General features: G+C 34.5%; 1 protein-coding gene and 1 long non-coding RNA gene across 2 annotated transcripts in view; one reads left to right on the forward strand and one right to left on the reverse strand.

Annotated features, from left to right (window-relative positions):
* The window catches only part of LOC119075648, a 162951-nt gene that overhangs the window by 104814 nt on the left and 35866 nt on the right, over positions 1 to 22271 (reverse strand). The window contains exons 3-5 of the mRNA XM_037182135.1: positions 13530 to 13637; positions 13370 to 13461; positions 647 to 741 (exon numbers count right to left, since the gene is read on the reverse strand). Coding sequence (XP_037038030.1) covers positions 647 to 741; positions 13370 to 13461; positions 13530 to 13637 — 295 coding nt within the window. The remainder of the gene's footprint in view (positions 1 to 646; positions 742 to 13369; positions 13462 to 13529; positions 13638 to 22271) is intronic.
* LOC119075683 lies at positions 11688 to 11974 on the forward strand. The gene is made up of 2 exons (XR_005087433.1): positions 11688 to 11851; positions 11890 to 11974. It is a non-coding gene; the product is annotated as an uncharacterized LOC119075683 (long non-coding RNA).

The following is a 22271-nucleotide window of genomic DNA, read 5'->3' on the forward strand; positions in this document are numbered from 1 at the left end:
CTGAATGAATACAAATAAATGAGCATACATCAGGCATGTATACATCACAGGGTGGTCAAACAGGCTTACTTAAATACTATTTAAATTGTCATTCATTCAATAGATATAAATGCTTGTAACTGTAACAGTTGTTCTTATTACGAGTATGATGGGATTGAACATGCACAGAATGCACAGAAGTAGAACACAAAAATTGCTATCGAAAAATCACTCGTATTTGGTGTGGGCAAACCTCTTAGTGCCTGTACGAACTAACCATGGACTAACGCAATTCGAAAGCCATGGACAAAAGAGATAATCAAAAAATTACCGTAACGGCCGGATGTCATTTATAAACATTTCGGTACTATCAAAAATCACCATTTTACGAGTAATTTTCACTATTATTATGTATAAACCCTGTCAGATGTAACCAACTGCACTCTCTGAAATACGAGAAAAGTTGAATGACGGAAATTCATGCAAGCACCATATAAATTCACAGTTTGTTTGGCATCGCCCTCGCATTCAAATTATTATTATTGTTATAAGAATGAGCCGAATCAACACAAATTCATCATATATGCCGGAATGAATGTTTGGTAAAACTAGTTTAATGGTTATTTGTTTAAAATAAAAGTAAAAAATAATATTTTTAGTTACTTACATTGGTCTCAAAAAATTTGGATAAAGTTTTCTCGTCGATGTGATGTAAAATATTTTCCAGACGATAATGCACTATGTACTTTACCAAATCATTGTCTGAAACAAAAGACAAGGAAAAAACTATTAATTTATTTTAAGAGATTAATTTGACATTTGATAAACGACCCTTATCACTTTAAGTATAAGTGGTGTATGGAATTGATGGTAGCTCTACACTTTAGAATTGATATTTTCAATATTTCACACATAGCGTTGACGTTATATAAACAAGATATGTCTTGAAAGAAGTATTATTTGATATATGTTCCAGGAACATTGTTCCTCTGTGGTCAGATTAATCACTTCCAAAATATTGTTACATTCATCAAAATTGGAGTCTGTTGTTTCTTTTGATTGACGTATTGAGTAACTTCTTACACTAAATCTTGTACTTCGTTAGGTTTGACATAAATTTTCCTGTGGATCAACACCCTACCCAAAGCTCATCATCGTATTTTTGTCGTTTCTGTGGTTAAGTAAATTGTTTGGTAACTTCGTATACACTCGCGGAATTTTGAAAACCGACACATTTTCTGTTTCGTGGTTTACTGGTTTTTTGTGAATTTTGCATGTGTTTTTATATGGAGAAATCAGAAACTCAAGTAAAACACAGAAACAGAAAATGTGTCAGTTTTCAAAATTCCATGTGTGTATCACTTCAATTACGTCATTGTAAAATTTGCAAATGATCTCTACTTCACCTATTGTAACGAATTATTTCTGATATCGATCGTACTAAATTGGTGGAAAGAGTAAGTGGCTACTTTTCCTTTATTTTTTCTAGTGCTTCGGAGTTTGCTAAATTTGTATCCTTCGATGATAATGTTAGTGGTGCATTATATCACAATGACAACTACATAATCAAGTATGTATATATTGTGTATACGACCCTTTGTTATCCACTGACATCAAGTTTGCTTATAGCTGACGCAGTCATTGTATTTTGTGTTATTTATATACGTGAACTGAACAGTTCATTGAGACAAATTTCACAATGGAAAAGGCATACAAACGACCGAAATATAAATTCATGTGAATGTAAGAGCAAAATAGTATATTTGATTTGTGCCCCATCGTAACTTCGAAATATATGCGTCCATAATTTATCATTTTGGCAAGTCTAGGTGCCTGTCTAAAACCTAAATGTTTTATTTCGCATTATATGTTTATGTTTAAAAGTATTAAAAATGTAAAACTTTTCGTATAATAGCTACTCAGCATTCTGTCATAAAGTCTGTGTCATGTCTATAAAATCTCATCATTCATGTTCGCAACGAGAAACATCGTATGCCACAGTTTTCATACAAAACTTTCATGTTATGTAGCACTCTCAACTTCACAGCCGATTTATTTACTCCCTTGTGTATCACAAAACTTTGAGCTCATAAAAATATTAAATTGAAAATCTGATAAACCACAATATGGTTTAAAAACAATTGTAATTTTAGTCGCTGAAACAATTAACTTTTGTTGTTCACTAAATTTTTGATGATGAAAATCGGTGTCAACGTTTCGTGACTCCCTTCTTATAAATACAAACTGCTGACGGCTTCTGCTAACGAATACATATTTTGTACTCTTATTAGGGTTTCTTTCTTTGCTGAATGTACACGTATACGGAATTTTGAACACCGACACATTTTCTGTTTTGTGGTTTACTGGTTTTTTGTGAATTTTGCATATCTTTTTAGATGGAGCAATCAAAAACTCAACTCAAAATGTGTGTGTTTTCAAAATCCCGTGAGTGTAAGAAAGTGCTATATGGAACATATCTCTCATTTATTTGTCGAGGTACAGTAGGAACCACTACAATGACACCTTCTTTTTTCATCAAAGGTCAGATACAATGATATCAAATGCAGTAAAAGTTTCTAATGTCTACGACAGGCAAACATTTTCTTTAAACGATGGATCCGTATCTGTACCTTATCACTGACACTCTTCAAGTAAGAAATATAAATGCAAATCGTTGTGTTTATGACCATTGATCACAGTATAATGTAGACTCACATACCCAACTCGACATAACGTAATAACATTTCAATCGGAAACATAAATCGGTATGTAAAATCTGTGTGTCGGGTGGACTCCATTATACCAGATAGACATCGTTGAAATTGTCTGGACATAAATTTCGTTGAATAACATTGAATGAAAATTTTCAAGTCCAATCGAGAGAGCGTGGTTATGTGTGGGACGCACCAGGATGCATAGAGTAATCGGAACTTGTGACTGATTATAGTTCGATTTTTTTTACAGTTATAGAAGTTGATGACGGCGTTGGGAGGAAAAACTGTAGCTACATACTCTAGCTAGATGTGATTCAGACAAAGTTCGGTACATATTCTGTAATTTTGCACGTCGGTGTAATTGATTCCAAATGTTATATCAGAACACAGTTATATGATGGCTGTAACATCAGCTACTTGTGGGACTCAATTATAACAATTGGCTCTGCGTAAAACAATGTGGGATAATGAGACTTTGTTTTTGACAAAATCACAACGTATTTATTTGCCTCACAAATGAAGCGTTAATTAAATGCATACTCAAGTGTTTATTTATGTCGATAGATAACAAATAAACTACGAATTACTCTCGAGATTTAAATCCGCACATTTTGTTTATAATATTCAAAACAAAATATTTTCATAATTACATGTTTTCTGTAACATAACAAGCAAATAAAATCATATCCCTAAAATGTGCTGAGCCGATATTAATTCATTTCACTGCTACACACATCCACACACATAATTTATGCTTGACATCCATTTATGTTCTATAGCGAAATTTTAATCGTTTACAATAAATAAACTAGCCCACATTAGGTATTACATAATCCACAATAAATATTTAATGGAATAAATATTCGAATACAGGATGAAGTAGTGGACACTCGAAAAATATATACGCATACGTCATGAATATGACTTGACTATATACACTCGCAGCCATTCAACTAATGAAGTGCAGTTCTCTATTGCCAAAATATTCATCCAAAATCAACACTTTGGTTTATTAGTATCAAATGCAACGATATTAAATTTGTGATTGACATAAATGCAAATTAGTTAATTACTCATCGTCAATACATAAGTTGGCATAATTCAAGTGGATATGGTTATTTCAATTATTTTATCCGTTACCGTTTTATCCGATTGAGAGTCATGGACAATAAATCACTGCAACATTTCTAATGACGACTGTAAAGAGAACTATCATAGTACATTACACTCATATGGAATAAATGATAGCAACACTGATTCTTGTGTGAAATTCGATAAGAGCCGAAGGCGAAGGTAATAATCTTACAAGATGATATTTCTGAAATGAAAGGTAAAAGGTTCCTTGGAGACCATTTACACCGAACGTGGTACCATGATGAAGCGAATATATTGAACAATAGGGCCTATTTTAGTGAATTTTAAATTATGAAATTTACCGAAAATTACTAAAATTTACCAAAAATCTTAGAAATTTTTGGTAACTTTCGATTTTGGTAATTTAAAATTGCCTAAAATAAGGCCTGGAACAGTTGTTGTTTTTGCTTCGTTGTCTATGCTGATGATGAATTGGTGAAATGGTTAACTTTATTGCTTCCTGACCCTACACACAACGATGTACGCGAAAATATTCACAACAACAACGCTAAATGCCAAATGTTTGTGTTATGGCAACTCTAAATTTCATTCATAAAACCAGAGCTGTCAGTTTCGCATCGGCAAAATTGATTTTATTCAAACTATCATTTATCGAACCGGATGACCGGATGATTGAGTCCAACCGTACTTCAAAGAGCCTCAATCAACCTGATTTTCTACAAGTTCGTTTAAAATACAAAATTAATGTTTTGTTTAAGGCATCAAATTGAACGCAAAGTCAAAGTTAAAATTAAGATTGACATAGGAACACAACACTACAAGTCAACCAAAATCGAAATTTTGTTTTGAAGGTAACTGAAGTCGTGAAGTAAATTCAACTTTTACTCGTGTTGTTAGTAAGATCTTGATCGAAACACACATCGAAATGAAGCTCTTCGCACAACACGTCAATATGAGCCACCAGAGGCCAGAGCCTCAGAGTATGTTGCACTATACTTATAGAATAGAAAGTATTTAAAGTCTGATGATATCAGAATAGACTTCGTATTTCTTTCGTTAAGACACAGGACTCATGCTTTTTTGGTGTGAGTTAAAACACACAACACAGAGATAACGTGTATAATACATTGTATATAGCTCATCTTCAAGGACATTTGAAATCCACGTTAATAAAAGTTCATACAAATATATGAATGAACGAAACATTTAACGAAACTTGAGTGAAATAACATCTGAAAGTACCGTAACATGAAAATGATCTAGAGTAGATCTTTTCAGACTAATGGTCCTAAAGTTCTTATCAGATCAATGCATATCCTCGTTGGAAGTAATGATTGTTTTATGTACCTTATCGAATCGTTAAATAAAACTCTCTCCACCTAACCATATCGGCCATATTTTATTAAAAGAAAGGGTGGTACATCGTAACTTTTAAAGCATATAAACAAATTATTATATTCATTTAATAATACTACGTTGTATTAAATTCGTAGAAAAGTAGATAAAGCCCACTATCCACATAATCCAGTGTTCTTCGGTAAGAAACCATCATCATCACAATGACGACAAAATGTAATAAACAATCCTTTCTTATATCATCAACGGCTTAATTAAACAAAGCTTCATTATTATTTGAATTATGATTGATGGAATACGGACATAATCCATAAATTTTATGCAGACACACAGCGAAAGTTATACGATGAAAAATAGCGAAATTGCTACACACTAAGTCGAGTGCACGAGTATTTGAAAATGAAGATTTCTCATCATTTTCAGCAAATCGCAAAAAGAAAAAGAAACCGAAGAAAGGGACTTATATAATGAGAAGTCTTCTTATTGACACAATATTCCATTACACGAAGTAACATTTATGTTACAGATTTTATAGAAGAGCCCAATAAATATATTCCTTGTTGTGAGGATTTATCTTCTTTATCCAATGATCCTACACTTGACATCTGAGCAACCCATACAATAAACGAATATCTAGTGTATCATATATCCAACGAATGTTACAGAGCTATTTCTCTCTATATATATTTCGTTCAACATAATTAAATGGCATGGGCATGCATACTAAAATATCATTAGCAGCCTCTTGACTCACTCAACAACTTTTCCTGTAATATACGAGAGGTACATGCTAAACATTAAAGTATGACTTGTAATATTCCTGTCTCACCGAGATATACCTCTACCGATATATTATGTATAATATATAAGAACAGCAGCCATTATAAATGAGAAAATAAATTCAAACTTTCGTTTCTGGGTTAAATTTGATGACATTTTACGATAAATAAATTTAAGCTCGTTCACATAATCAAATTTGTTTTATGTGCGAATGTTTTGTTGAAAGTGTACACACGACACATACACACAAACATGGGAAAATGTGGACGCCGAAAAACCACAAGCTGAAAATATCTGGATATTGGGCAATTTTGTGTTTAGACAATTTACAATTTATTACAGGCTCTTGTTTGATCTCGCAATTTGGAAATTTAAACAATGTCATGCATAGACGAGATAACAAACGAAAGGGGTGACTATAAACGTCGAAAACTAAACTTTTTGTAGTTTTATCGAAAAAGTTGTGGTGCTGAGATATTGCTTAACAACAAAAAAAAAACTCTAGACAAGAGAAAACTTTTGTGTTATACTATATTCCCATTTAGTCTAGGCATAGTTTATTGAAAATTGAAACCTCGCGGAAACAGTGAATGACCTCAAAATAAATTACAGTTAAAATTTGATATTCCACCCCCAGAACATTTACTTTTCATACCAGCAATTTTTTTCCACATCCCGATTTTTTCAATTAAAATATTTTTTTCCATTCAACTGCATAAACAGTTATCATTGTAAAATCATTACTGTGATTTTCATCGTCTGAACCGGATTGTAAATTATTTGAAAAACCGCAGGTATGGTTACCATCCATATCATTGTTGTAAACATTATTGTTGTATAGGTACCCCAAAGGAAATCAATTGAATAATGTCATTACGTAATTCACATTATTATACCTTACGGCATTGAATAAATTGGAATGTGCATTTTGGCAAAACCCTTTGAGACACTGGAACAAATAATTTGTAGTAGCTCACAATCAGAGCTTAATTAACATGAGAAACTCCGAGCTTTGAAAAAAAAAACTCGCCCATGTATGCACAGAATCAAAGCCACGTTAACTTCATAAGTTATATACATGAGTGCTTCGTCGGGTTATCGTTGGATAAGCAGTGCTGAATATTGAATAAACTAACAACCTTACTTACTGTACCAATCTCTACATTTTCCAATTTCACAACTTTTTCTGCCTTTAAAGAACCCGTGTGAAAATAGGGAGCTAAAAACCGAATATAAATTAAGGATAAACAACCGACCTGATTTTTTATTAATTTTGCACTGTTTGGTTGAAGTGTCGGACGTAATACTTAAGTAATGTTTACAATAACCGCAAAAACTCGTACGTTTTGAAATATGTTTCCCCGTTAACATACAGTGGCTGACTTTCAATTTTGTGCACTATTTTGATTCAGCTGTTTGACCAGCTGGTCCATGTAAACAAACAAACTCAGTTAATTTTAAAATCAGAAGTTAGATAAAAATGGCAACAGTGGTTTGTTTATTATCGCTAACAATAAAACTAAAGAGAGTGTATTCGTTGTTTTCTAATGCAAATGTCGGTTGACATCTCATACCATCGATATAAAAGAGTAAAAATTAACGTCGATGCGGCGCAAAAATTGAAAATTTAAATTAAAAACGAGCCGTCAGAACAGTCGGAGCGTTTGCTGCGATTGAGCCCCGTACGAACCCGTACATCTATTGCGTACGTGACCCTAGTGCGTCTGTCACCCTTGTTGAAGTCAAATTATTACGAAATGTGTACATCTTACAAATTGCGCATAGCGCAATTACGAAGCCCCGTACGACGTTCCTATCAAATGTAACACAAATTTCAAGTTGACCTAAAATTTTAATTTATTGAGAGGCCTAAGGCCTAGTTACGGCCTTAGTCCAACGACCCAAATTTAATTTTTTTTCAACATTATTATATTCGGCCTTCGATTACCTTCCAAATGAAACAAAAATTAGGAAAATCGGATGAAATTTACTCGAGATATATGCAAAATACACTTAGGGCCGAGGAGCGGCCTCAGTCCAAGGACCTAATTTTCAAACATTTTTCTCACCACATTCTATTCGGTATTCAATTACCTTTCATATAAGACAAAAATTAGCAAAATTGGATGAGATTTACTCGATTTATATGCAAAATACACTTAGGGCCGAGGAGCAGCCTCAGTCCAAGGACTCAAATTTAAAACGTTCTTCGACACATTATATTCAGGCTTCGATTACCTTTCAAATGAAACAAAAATCACGAAAAAAGGATGAAATTTACTCGAGTTATATGCAAAATACACTTAGGGCCGAGTAGCCTTTCACTTCTAGGGCCCTAACTCACGGGCCATTCACCCGATTTTAATAAACTTTTTTTTTCCTGGATCGGTATCAACATTACCTATCTTTTGCCGTTTCATTTACATTTCCAACGTTTTTTTTGCCGTAAATATCCCCAAAAGACCTTAAAGCACTTAGGCGGCCGACCTAAATATGCCCATCTTCGAACTTAGCCTCACTATTTTGACTATCTTTCAGGGATTTTTTTTTTAGCCCCGTACGAAGTACTGGGGGCTTATAAGATTAATATGCCGTTTGTAACACGTCGAATTGGAAGCAGACAGTAAGGGCAAAGCTTTTGGTTATGTTCATAGATGACGAATCCGCAATAAAAAAAATGTCCGTCCGTCCGTCCGTCCGTCCGTCCGTGACCCCTCTAGCTTGAGCAAATCACAACCTTTTTTCAAAATTCTTTTTTTCCCCGATTGGTATCGACAAAAGTAAGGTCAAGTTCGAAAATGGGCATGGTAGGGTCGGCCCTTCCAGAGCTAGGGCCCTATAGGTGTGTTTCAGTCTTTCGACGATATCTACCGAAATACGCACGTAATAGCTGCTTGTGATATATCAAATGAAAGGTATTGACGAGTAGAACAAAGTTGCTGAACATTGTTTTTGTGTAGGATGCAACGCGAGCTTGTTGGGAGAGCTCAAAGGTCGTTACTCGGCCCTAAGTGTTTTTTCCACATAAATCGAGTAAATCTCATCCGATTTTGCCAGATTTAGTTTTTTATGGAAGGTAATTGAATACCGAAAAGAACGTGGCGAAAAAAGTTTCAAATTTGGGCCCTTGGACTAAGGCCGCTACTCGGCCCTAAGTGTTTTTTGCACATAAATCGAGTAAATCTCATCCGATTTTGCTAGATTTTGTTTTATTTGAGAGATAATTGAATACCGAATAGAATGATGGCAAAAAATGTTTCAAATTTGGGCCCTTGGACTAAGGCCGCTACTCGGCCCTAAGTGTTTTTTGCACATAAATCGAGTAAATCTCATCCGATTTTGCTAGATTTTGTTTCATTTGAGAGATAGTTGAATGCCGATTAGAATGATGGCAAAAAAAGTTTCAAATTTGGGCCCTTGGACTAAGGCCGCTACTCGGCCCTAAGTGTTTTTTGCACATAAATCGAGTAAATCTCATCCGATTTTGCTAGATTTAGTTTTTTATGGAAGGTAATTGAATACCGAAAAGAACGTGGCGAAAAATTTTTCAAATTTGAGCCCTTGGACTAAGGCCGCTACTCGGCCCTAAGTGTTTTTTGCACATAAATCGAGTAAATCTCATCCGATTTTGCTAGTTTTTGTTTCATTTGAGAGATAATTGAATGCCGAATAGAATGATGGCAAAAAAAGTTTCAAATTTGCGCCCTTGGACTAAGGCCGCTACTCGGCCCTAAGTGCTTTTTGCACATAAATCGAGTAAATCTCAACCGATTTTGCTAGTTTTTGTTTTATTTGAGAGGTAATTGAATACCCAATGGAAAGTTGGCAAAAAAATTTGGGTTTATAAAATAATGTCGTAAATTGTTGGTTTTATTTGAGAGGTACTTCGTACGGGCTTTCGTAATTGCGCTATGCGCAATTTTAAAAATGAACACTTTCAGTAAATTTGACCATGCCCAACTTGACTTGCATTTTGGTAACAGACGCATTAGAGGGTTGTAGACGTATTAGGGTTCCGGGCGTATTACGGCTACGGACGTATTATGGTTACGGACGAAATAGGATTACGGATCGTACGGGGCTAAGTCGCAGCAAACGCTCCGACTGTTCTGATGCCTTGTTTTAAATGGGATTTGATTTACTTAAGATATTGACGTGACGGACAGACGGACAGACAAAATTTTTATTGCGGATTCGTCATCTATGAACATAGGCAAACACTTTGCCCTTACCGTCCGCTTTGAATTCCATCAATTACACACGGCATCGTAATCCTATAAGCCCCTTTGTACTTCGTACGGGGCTAAAAAGGAATAATACTGTGGCTAATGGCACCAGGTGCCAATAGTCTCTATATTATACAAATGCTAATCGCACCCGGTGCCATTAGCCACAGTATTATAAAGAGACTATTGGCACCCGGTGCCATTAGCCACAGTGTTATAAAGAGACTATTGGCACCCAGAAAAATTAAAATCTGAACAAAAAATCCGGATATTTTGAAAATTACACTTGTTTTGAACACAATCCTAGGGAATTCTTCTTTTTACGAAATGTAACGTAAACGCGGTAGTTTGTTCGATATTAGTGAGTTCGTCATTTTACAAAATACAATGCAAAGACAGGTTGTTCGATACTACAATCGCTAAACCGAACTGGTGTGCATACGTTATTTTGCACCAGCTGGTCACATACAATTCCAAATGGGACCAGCTGGTGCAAAATAACGTATGCACACCAGTTCGGTTTAGCGATTGTAGTGAATTAATCCTTTTACGAAATATAACGTAAATGCGTTTTTCTTCCTGTAGTACCAAGACCGTCACATTCACTCACCAAATTTAGTACCGAAAGAGCAACATTCTCCCCTACTATTTTCTCTCAATTTTCATTCCCGCTTATGTCATTTTCGATCCCAAATGTGTTGTATGTACGCGAATGTAATGTTTTTAGTGTTTTGTGACAATGCATTCATAAGGATTGCTTTCAGCATTCATACGGACTGCTTTCGGCATTCATTCGGATGTCTTTCGGCATTCCTACAGATTGCTTATTTTTCGACATTTGTGAGAATACATGCACACGGAACGGACTTCTTTAGGCATTAATATGGAATGCTTTTGCACCGGTATGTTGTTCAGTTTTGTTGTTATGTTTTGTTCGGAATGTGACTTTGGTACTCCAGGAAGAAAAATAGTATACAAACCACGGATCAAAAAGGTGTGTTTTAGACCCAGGTGGTGAAAACGTCCAGGGATGGAGCGACGCGAAGCGGTATGTAACATACTGTTGTAGAATACGAGGGAATTCATCCTTCTACGAAATGAAACGTTAAGCCGTTTTGTTGGATTATTATTGGGAATTCGTCCTTTTACGAAATTTAACGAAAAGGCCTGAGGAATTCATTCTTTTTACGAAATGTAACGTAAAGGTATCGAACAATCCGCCTTAACGTTACATTTCTCAATAAGATGAATTCCATAAGATCCAACTAACTACATTTATGTTACATTTCGTAAAAGGATGAAATCCTCAGGATCGAACAATCCACTTACGTTAAATTTCGTAAAAGGACGAATTCTCTAAGATCGATCAAACTGCCTTTACTTTACATTTCGAAAAGGATGAATTCCTTAGGATCGTACATACAATCCGCCCTTACTTTACATTTCGTAGAAGGATGAATTCCCTAGTATTGTTCAAAACGCATTTGTGTTATATTTTGTGAAAGAATTAATTCTATCGAACAACCCACCTTTACGTTGAATTTCGTAAAAGGACGAATTCTCTAAGATCGATCAAACTACCTTTTACTTTACATTTCGTAAAAAGATGGATTCCCTAGGATTGTGTACAAAACAAGTTTAATTTTCAAAATATCCAGATTGTTTGTTCAAATTTTAATTTTTCTGGGTGCCAATAGTCTCGTTATAATACTGTGGCTAATGGTGCTGGGTGCCAATAGTCTCTTCATAATACTGTGGCTAATGGCACCGGGTGCGATTAGCATTAGAATAATAAAGAAACTATAGGCACCTGGTGCCATTAGCAACAGTATAATAAAGAGACTATTGTCACCCGGTGCCAATAGCATATTCGTAAAAAAATATAACAATTTTCTATGAAAAGATATTGTTTTGCATGGAAAACATGTTTCGAATGGAAAGCATGTTTAGAATGGAAAACATGTTTCAAATGGAAAATATGTTTCAAATGGAAAACATATTTCGAATGGAAAGTATGTTTCGCATGGAAAGCATTTTTCGCATAGAAAGCATATTTCGCATGGAAAACATGTTTCGAATGGAAAGTGTGTTTTGTATGGAAAGAATATTTCGTATGGAAAACATGTTTCGCAAGGAAAAACATATTTCGCATGGAAAAGCATGTTTCGCATGGAAAAACATGTTTCGCATGGAAAACATATTTTGAGTGGACAGCCCAGTTTATAATTTATTGAACTTCATAAAGTGTTATATGAATAGCATTAAATTATTTTATTTGAATCTACCTCTAGTCTCTTTATGTCCATGGCATTCATGTCATCGAACTTCTCATTGGTTCTTAAAGGACCAATGAGTAGTACTTTTCCTTTGAATTCCGGTGATTAAACAACTCGTGGTGATCAATAGTTTTGGAGAGCATTTGTTTCATAACACAGATTTAGGCATTGAAACAGAAAGTTTTTGAATTTTGGAATTCATCTACTCGTAGATTTTTCTATGCAACAGTGAACAGTCTCAGCATCTAAATTATTTTAATAAGACTCTACGTCTAAAATGATGTTAGTTTTTAAATAATCTAAAGATTTGCATCATATAATTAATGTACCAAATTCGCATTGAAACAAATGTTCGCACGATGTTAGTGATACATTCGACTCATATGAGACTCTCTTTAGTTGTATTGTTGACGATAATAAAAAAACACTGTTGCCATTTTTATCTACTCCTGATTATTAAATTAACTTACTTTGTTTACATGAACCAGCTGGTCGAACAGCTGAATCAAAATAGTGCACAAAATTGAAAGTCCGCCAATGTACAATTCTAATGATTTTTTGTCCGGTAAGTTTTCTAGTACAGGTAACGTCAGGTGTTTCGATACTAAATGCAAAGACGGCAACACTAACGCTAATCGCTAAATGTTTGAATGATGGGCTGTCTTCAAAAAAATAATTAAATTTTAATTCGACAGATTTGGACCAAACACAATGCCAGAGTGTAGCGCATGATCTCAGGACCGTCTTGGCATTTAGCGTCAAAAAATCTGACGTTATCTATTGTCAGTTAATCGAAATCTTGCTTTCAACTTCCTGATATATTCAATAAAAAAAAATCTGATTTCTTAAACAGCAGAACACCACCTTCATAAAGAAAGTCGTAACATTTTTCGTTAGAAAAATAACAAGCGGTCAACATCGGTATTTGTTTGTTAACACTCACCATATTCTTCCTCAGTGAAATCATATATTTCGCATTTGCTTCCTGTAAAACCGCTGGGACACACGCATGTGATTGATGCATCACCGATTTGCCTGTACAAAACCAAAACAATATTTTATTCAAAACACACATACTTCTCCTTTATAGAAATATTTCTTACTTGCAAGTGCCACCATTTTCGCAAAAATTAGACTTCTCATCTTTGCAAAGTGGACCCGATCCGCAATCGACACCAGAAAATCCATCAAAACAACCACAATAGTAAGACCTAGTTGAATAAAGCAAATCATTAACGCTCATTGGATTCATAAAAAAACCTATTCAAGAGTAGAGATGAAAATCAAAGCTGTTTGTATAGTCCCATTATATCTATAGAATGAAATTAATTACTTTTAGCATGTTTGATAAAATGTTGTTACTGTTATTGAACAGTATGCTTGACCGGGTCGGCAAACAAAGAAAATGAATGGAAGTGTAATAATAAGATAATGGAATTATAAATAGGTTGCCGCTCCAAATAAAGCTGGAGAAAAAAAAACAAACAACATGAAAATATGGCCTAATTGTTGCTGTTTAAAGAAATGAACGTATAGGTTTCGTTATAGACAAGAAAATGCAGAAATATTGTTTTTGCATACGAATATAGGTTTTTTTGGGTTGGTGTTCTTAATACACAATGAAGACCGTATACTTTTTCACCTAGTCGAATTTGATTCCATTTTCAACTTAAAGCCAGCATACTTAGACGAATAGAATGGTATTTCGTACGATAAAATGTGTCCCCAACATCAATTTGTATAAAATGCATATTTCGTACCATTTTACGTAGAATGTTACACCAATACATGTAGGCGTTGACCTTTTTGATAGTTGTCAATTTCGCATTTAGGAAATGGATTATCAATTACCGCGGATATAAAGTTTTGTTTTTATTCGGGACAAATAATCTTTAATTTATATTAAAGATTTTGTGCAGACGCGTACTTTTAGAGGTTGCATTAGCACAAGAGAAGGAGTCTCAATTTTTAAGTGTTTTTCTTAAATTAACTATGTCAAAGTGTGTGTCTTCCAAAATATTATTTTCACGATAACCGGTTGCGTATCTACTATATTGAAATAAATCAACACTTTTCGAGTAACACTTCCGGTCTCTGAAAGTTTCCACCGTCATCGTCAAGGTGTTCATTCCCATATTTTAATGTTTTTTAAATTCAAAAGGGTTGTGTGGTAAACAAATTCAAATTCTTCGCGCTAATCTGCCCACCAATTCTCACACTATCAAACATTTCGTATTTCATGTTGGGGACACATTATTTACGTAATTTTGTTCGTAATTTCCAGTCTATATATAGTTCGTCTAAGCCAGCATATAAGCCAGATCAAGATAATCAAGTCATAATTGTCATTTTCACGAAGGACTATACCAACACAAATGGAAAATGTGAAACGAATATTATTGAATTTAAAAGGAAAGGTTTAATTAGCGACTATGTCAAGAAAATTTCTTTTTTTAAGAAGCTAGAGGAGAAAAACCTAATTAAAAATGTTATTTCGATATTTTATGCTGGTATAAAATTAGCTGGAACGGATTGTAATTAATAGTAAAGCTAAATAAAAGTTTAATTCATTCGAATATTTCAAGATGTTCTCCACATACTACGTTTTAAGCTCATCATTGAGTGAATTGTGTACCACGCTTTCATCTACTAATTTAATTTATTATTACGAAAACTTTATATTTTCCCAACTTTCATCTTCCATTTTACTTCACGAGTACATCTCATTTGAATAAAACCCATTCCAAAGTGCAGCGATTGTAAAGTGTAATAAGTAGCGTAAATTACCAAACAATATCCCACTTTGTGATGAGTGGAAAAGAGAATTAAAACTATTCCGTAATAGATTATTTACTGAAGATCACAACTTTTTCGGTAAAATAAAGAAAATTTCCTTCTATACCAAAACTTAATGCCATGGAGTATAAACATTAAGCTCCACATCGTACAGAGTGTACCGTCTAAGGACATGATTTCAAATCTTATTACAGTCCATTGAGCAAACTCGCTTCCTTGTAAATGCAAAGTAGATGGAAAACTAAAAAGATATATTAAGGAAATGCGGATAGGTAATATAACTCGCCCCAAATTACGTTTGCCATTTTCATCACAACTCTACGATATAGATTTCCATGGATGACATTGGACGTAAAGTAAGTACCCACTCACCCACACACATCCACACACTTTCATCCACATTATATGTAGAAATATATGGTTCGATATAAACGGCACAAAAGAGCCAACTATAAACGAAAATGGAAAATATTCGATTCGATTATGCAAAGTCAATGTGGAAACCTAATTTACATATTTCATTTTGAAAAAGATTTGGTATGTGGCTCCATCATACGATTATTATTATACCTCGCAATGTGCTCATATCAATGCATATATGAGGAAAAAAAATGGGAATCCCTTTCCAAATAAAATGTGTTATTTTTGTGCGATCTGAAACTGTAATATGAAATTTTTCAAGCATTAAAGTCGAAAATTATTGTAAAAGAGAAATTAGCTCGGGCCAAAAACTATTCGTTTAAGCTCTGAAAAAAAGCTCATTTAAATGTAGCATCCACATTTTCATATGGTTTTTCACCAAATTGTCTGAATGAAAAGGAAGGAAATGTAATATTATATTGAAATCTCTTTCGCTGTACCCACACAAGCTCTATCATATCATATTATTTCAATATATAAAACGTCTCTATAACACTATGTGTGTGTATGGTGTATATCTACAACGGCAATAAACGTAGATAGGCTGAAATGGCTTAACCGTACAATATTATACAATATTAAAGCAAATACTTACAGTTTTTGATCTTACACAACTTTGTGTTTGTATAATTTGAAAGTTCGAATAATATCGTTTTTATGTGCCCGAGAGATGTGGTTAAAGTTTATAAAGAATTCCGAAGGGTTAAAGAGATACAAACACCAAAGTCGGAACATTTAAGCGGCATCATTTACAGAACATAATTTATTTTTTGATCGTGGTCGTTTAAATGACTAACGTATATTTCGTATTTCGTTGTTATTATGGCTATTAAAAGTTTCACTTCAAATGAACTTTAATGAACTTTAAGAAGAAATTTTTTTATTGAAATTTATGTCATTTGTGGTCAATGGTAAATCTTACAGGCATTCTGTGATTTATCAAATAAATATCCAAGACGAGCTGAAGGGCTAAATAAATATTGGACGTTTGTAGCCGCGATAAGAAAAAAAATTGTTTGAGCTGCTCGGTCAGTTTTTCGATCAATAGATCTAGAAAAACAGTGGAAAATCAAAAATGTGGGTCTACCATTTCGTAATTTCTTTTATGGACCGCTGAACGTTTGGAGGATTAAAAATACTTACACATCAAACGCCCAAATTTTTGATAAACACCGTAGAACAATATTTTGTCAAACTTTGCATACGTGACCCTAGGCAAATATTTCGCCCTTATCGTGTGCTTCGAATTTCTCCAGTACGGGACTAAACAATTGTCGAGAAAACCTATTGGGAAGACATATGAGGGATTCTTTTAGAAAACAGCCTACCGAAATCGGACACATTTTCCAGTGGACTTTTTTTATATGTGCCTAGAATAAGACCCTTATTGGCCCAAACATAGAATTACCTTTCAAATGATACCCCACACGACCATGTACGTTTTGTGTACATCGAGAAATTTCTGAAAGAACAGTGTCAGTCTTCGGTTGAAAACTTTAAGTGTACATATTTCAGTGTGGATGAATTTTAACGCCAATAATTCCCTATTCGGCTCAATAGTACATGTGATTACCTATTCAATGACACCCCACACGACCCTGTACGGCTTGTGTAACTGAAGATATTTTTGTAAGAAAAGTGAATGTTTTCGGTCTTTGATCACCTTTCACTAGTCACACAAGCTTCGAAGAATTTTATATTTTATTACTAACAAGCGAAAATTACATCATTTTACATGGGAATTATAAGTTGTAAATATTTTGGAAGGGGTTTTGGCTTGTAGGGTCGAATACCTTTCTAGGTACATATATAAAAGTCCACTGTAAAATGCGTCCGATTTCGGTAGGCTGTTTTTCAAAAGAATCCCTCATATCTGCTTTGACAAATGACAATATTCGGCAAAATGTATTAACATCTCACTTGTGGTTAAATCAGTCGATAGCTCGGTCGCCGAAACATTGCATAAGAATCTGGAAAATCTATCGGTCTCACCACTGCTAAAACCTGACCAGAAACTCAACGTCATCAATCAATATGTCTTTCCAACGCTTATCTACCCACTTCAAGCAGCACCAACCAACAGAATCCCGGCGTACTTCACAAAAGGCCTGGATGTGATGATTCGACGTTCTGTGAAAGAAATCATCGGAATCCCGCAACGCTCCAATGACAACCTCTTCTATGCTCCTAGAAAGATGAGAGGCCTTGGGCTGCTCCGAGCGGAATGGGAAGCGCACCTTCAACACTTTGCGATATCGAGCAAGCTTTCGAAAGTTGAGGACGGCCTGTTCCTGAGTATCGCGAATTGTGATGACGAAATGACGGCTTGCGTTAAAACTCTGAACGTTGTGGGTGATACGACAAGATCACTAAGAGCAGCACTGCGAAACGAAGCATACGATCGCTGGTGTAACCTATCATACCAAGGCTCAGGAGTCATTCACTTCAGTCAGCACACAGCGAGCAACGATTTTGTCTACAATAAGAACTCACTTTCGTCATCGGAATGGGTAGCAGCAATAAAGCTTAGCATCAACTATGCGAATTTAAATGGAGTACCAGGCGTCTCGACCACTTCCAGCCTCTGCCGTAAATGTGACAGAGAGAATGAAACGATTTCACACGTATCCGAAAGTTGTCCATCGAGTAGCCTGCTAATCACAGCTAGACACCATAGCGTTAAGCATACAATCGCCGACATGTTACGTGAGAAAGGATTCGAATGCTTTGATGAAGTTTACGCTATCGATACCGACGGAAAAACTCGCTTCAGCGACATCATCGCTTTTGACTCGAAATCGAAAAACGCCTTCATCATTGATCCTACCATACGTTACGAAACCAACGATATCAATCAAGATGAAATAATTAGCAACGAAAAGCGAGAGATATACGAAAAATGTATTCCGTTCTATGCAGAACGTTACAGAGACTCATTTGGTGATAGAAATTGGACAGTGCGCGGTCTATGGTTTGGTAGCAGAGGTGGAATTGGAAAAAGTGTGATAAATTTCTTCAAAGAATTTAAACTCAACTGTGATAAAATTAAAGACATTTCCGAAATGGTGCTAATTAAGACGATTTTCATCATCAATAATCATATATATAATTGACCTAGTCATAAATTTTGACATAAAATTAGTTAGTAAAAACAACGTGATGTTAGTAGTAAGATTGTCTTAGGATAGATCGGTACGCTGTGTGACATAGCAACCTTGGATATCAGGGCAGCACCTTTATTTTTGTATTTTTTATGCTTGAATAAACGTTTTCTTCTTCTTGTGCAAATTTGCGCAAGTATCAAATCCAACACTGATATTGTGGCTAAGTGCATCTGGGCAAGACAACTGTTCTACTGTGCATAATTTAATACAGTGTTTGGCCATATGATACCAAAAACACAGACACACACACTTACAAACAAAGCCAAAAAAAAACAAAAATCTCAAAACAATTCTATAATGGATGAGTGTAAATGGTGCCGCATTACCCGTTTTTAATGATGTTCTGTATTATAGTAGAGTTTCATTATGAAAAGCATATCCTTTTCGGGAAAAGTTCCTTCAACCATAGAATAAAGTTGGCTCTTCGTTGGATAATTATAGAAGAAAGTCAATTTTACTGTGAGGGGGTTGAGCTACGCCACCAAACAAATTTGTATAAACCGAAGAGCTAGTTGACTTGTAATTCTTGAAGAGCAGTGTATGTTGCCTAATTAACCTGAACTATACATTCGTTATGTAATTATGGCAACCCGTATATTATGAAATTATAATTAGTAAAATGAGAGTCAATTGAAACTGTATATAGAAGGTCCGGACTTCCTAATGTATTCGATTGAATTAACTGACATGAAATTCTATTAATTTTATCATTCAGTAGGTAAGTGAAACCTTTGAGTTCTTGCGAATTGTAAACCTCGGACGGCAACGCAAATTAATTGCTTTTTGTGGTTAATCACATTTTTTCCTGCAGCACTTTAAGTATAATCAAAATGTTTAATGTTTGAACAGCACTTTATCAATGAGAAACGTGCAAACAATTACGAATGCAATAGAAACTCATTTCTCTTACACACGAAATCACATTTTCAAAATATCAACCAAAATGTAATTTACTTCATGCTCAAATATTATACACATGTAAAGCGAATGTTGGTCGAAAGGAAAGTTAAAATTTGAAATCAGAATACAATATCGAAAAAGCTTTGACATTATTTGTTGTATCGTAGGCCCAAAACAGCCCGAACTCATAGAGAAGTAAACGTTTCGGTTAATTAATTATAAAAGGGATTGGATGGGTGGACATCGAACGTGTGTGATGAATATGTTGAGTATATTTCGTTAGTGGAACGTGCACCATGTAAATTTTCACAACAAAGTCGCAACGTGTATTCTACTAAAAAAGGTAAATAATCAAAACGGATGAGGTATGGTAAGTGGTAAGTTGAATTGTACACGTAATCAGGCTCTAATAGTACGAAATTGATTATTTTGGAAAAAGAAAATACTTTTGCTTAACCTTTGTTTGATTATCCTAAAACGATTAAGCAAAATACGGAGCCGCATTTACTTTACCATTTAAATTGCTTGGCATATTTGAAGTGGGTACTCTGTCTACGGGTACGGATCTAAAACATATCTTCAATTCAGATTTAGCTGAAGGTGAAAATTTATTGAGGGCTGTTTCAAACATGAAAGGATGTGCACACTTCTTAAGGAAAACTTTTTCTTAAGTTAAATTTTATAAACTTGGGGATCGAATTGACTATAGTTATAGTTTCCATAAAAAAGGTCCAGTCATAGACGAATAGCTTTCTTCGCAGTTGCAGATGACTAGCTTTCTGAAAGGTTCAGTCATCACCACGTATCAGCCGCAGGTTTAATCCTTTATCCGCACGGTTTTTTTCGTCTACAGGTATAGTGAAATGTTAACATAATATATGTTTCGCACTTCATAAGAGGCTATTATTTTACGTGTGCTTGCGACCTAAACGAACCCCAAAGTTGAGGTATCTCCATTTCTTTTCACATTTTAACCGATGATCATATGTTACATGGAAAAATAACTGTGGTCAGATGCAGCCTGTAAATGCTACGTAATGAAATAACAATTTCTTCCCAAATACAATTTACAATAGAACTAACGAAAGCCACCCCTTTGATGTGTTATAATTAAATCCTCAAATCAGACTTTACTTTGAAACGATTTTACGTCGAAAATTGCGGACTAAAGAAATTTGTTTAAATTTAAAATCGAAAATGGTTTGTACATTGAAATGATAACTTTGACAAAAGTAAATTTCAGTTCTATTTGACGTCGTCGATACAATAAACCGAACGGAAACTTTTCCTTCGTTTGTGTTTCAACAACAAGATTGTTTTGAATATTTGTACTGCTCTGTGTAGCTTATAAATTTTCTTTTACCATTACCATTGTATCTGATTTAATAATATTAATGGTTCTATGCCACCGAGAAAAGATTTCGAATCGGTGGTGTACGGCGGAAGCATTTGCAAAGTTGTTTGCTTAGTCACTTTATTTATAAACAAGCATTTCGAACAAACAAAATTGTGATAGCAAACAATACGCACAGTGGCAAATTTATGCAGTAGATTTAAATTTGAATTTTGAAATAAAGTAAAAGTAAACAATTTAATGATATTTTTAGAGTATATAGTTCGGTTGGAATTGTTTGCTTTTCAATAGGTATATGTACTGTACTCGTACACGGTAGACGAGGAAGTATTCTTAACATGTTCGTTGAAACGGAAAATTATGATATTACTTTTTGCATGTTGTTAATTTCCCCTTGGTGGAAATGAGGTAACATTGGAAACATCAGATTTAAGATAGACACAATTTAAATTGTGTTTCATTTTACCTTCATTACCGTCTACGTGTAATATACATAGAAGAATACCTTCAATTTTACAGTCAGATAAATATCGTTGTGTACTACAGGTATATCTGACTGTAAAATTGAAGGTTACGAAAGGGTGAGCTAAATTAATTCTGTGAAAAATGGGAACTTTCAGCAAATTCAATTATGATTAGAGGAAGGAGCTCAATTTCATTTCATTTTTCTCACTCTCAAATTTCGTTTCACACAATCTCTTTACCATTTTCGTAGAAAATTAGTTTTCAATTTATGCATCTAACGAACTGAATTAAAATTTGAACAAATCGGATGAAACCGACCTATTTTATAAATTTGATGTGACCTTAATTCGTTTCGTTCAATCATACCACCGGTTTTTTCAACGGCTGAACGTTAGTGACACTCTTCAACCGTAAAGGCTTCCATAATAATCGTATCCAGTCTCCAACTGGATTTACATTCACGCCATAGCAACAAATCTTTTAAAATCGTGATGATAATGATAATGATAGAAAAACTTGAAATTCCAAATTCAGCACTACATCGTCCAAATGGACTGAATAACCATAGCCTCAGCGTCATATTATATTTACTCTCTTAGAAACTGTTAAACCGTTAGTTCATCTGTTAATTTGTGATGGATCTACGCGGAGAGTGTCAAATATCTATGTAGAACCAGATGAAAAAAAAAGACTTTGGATCAAGTTCTAAACCACTCATTTAGCAAGTAAATTATCTAATGATTACG

This window comes from Bradysia coprophila, unplaced genomic scaffold (assembly GCF_014529535.1).
Source record: "Bradysia coprophila strain Holo2 unplaced genomic scaffold, BU_Bcop_v1 contig_232, whole genome shotgun sequence".
Classification (NCBI taxonomy): Eukaryota; Metazoa; Arthropoda; class Insecta; order Diptera; family Sciaridae; genus Bradysia; species Bradysia coprophila.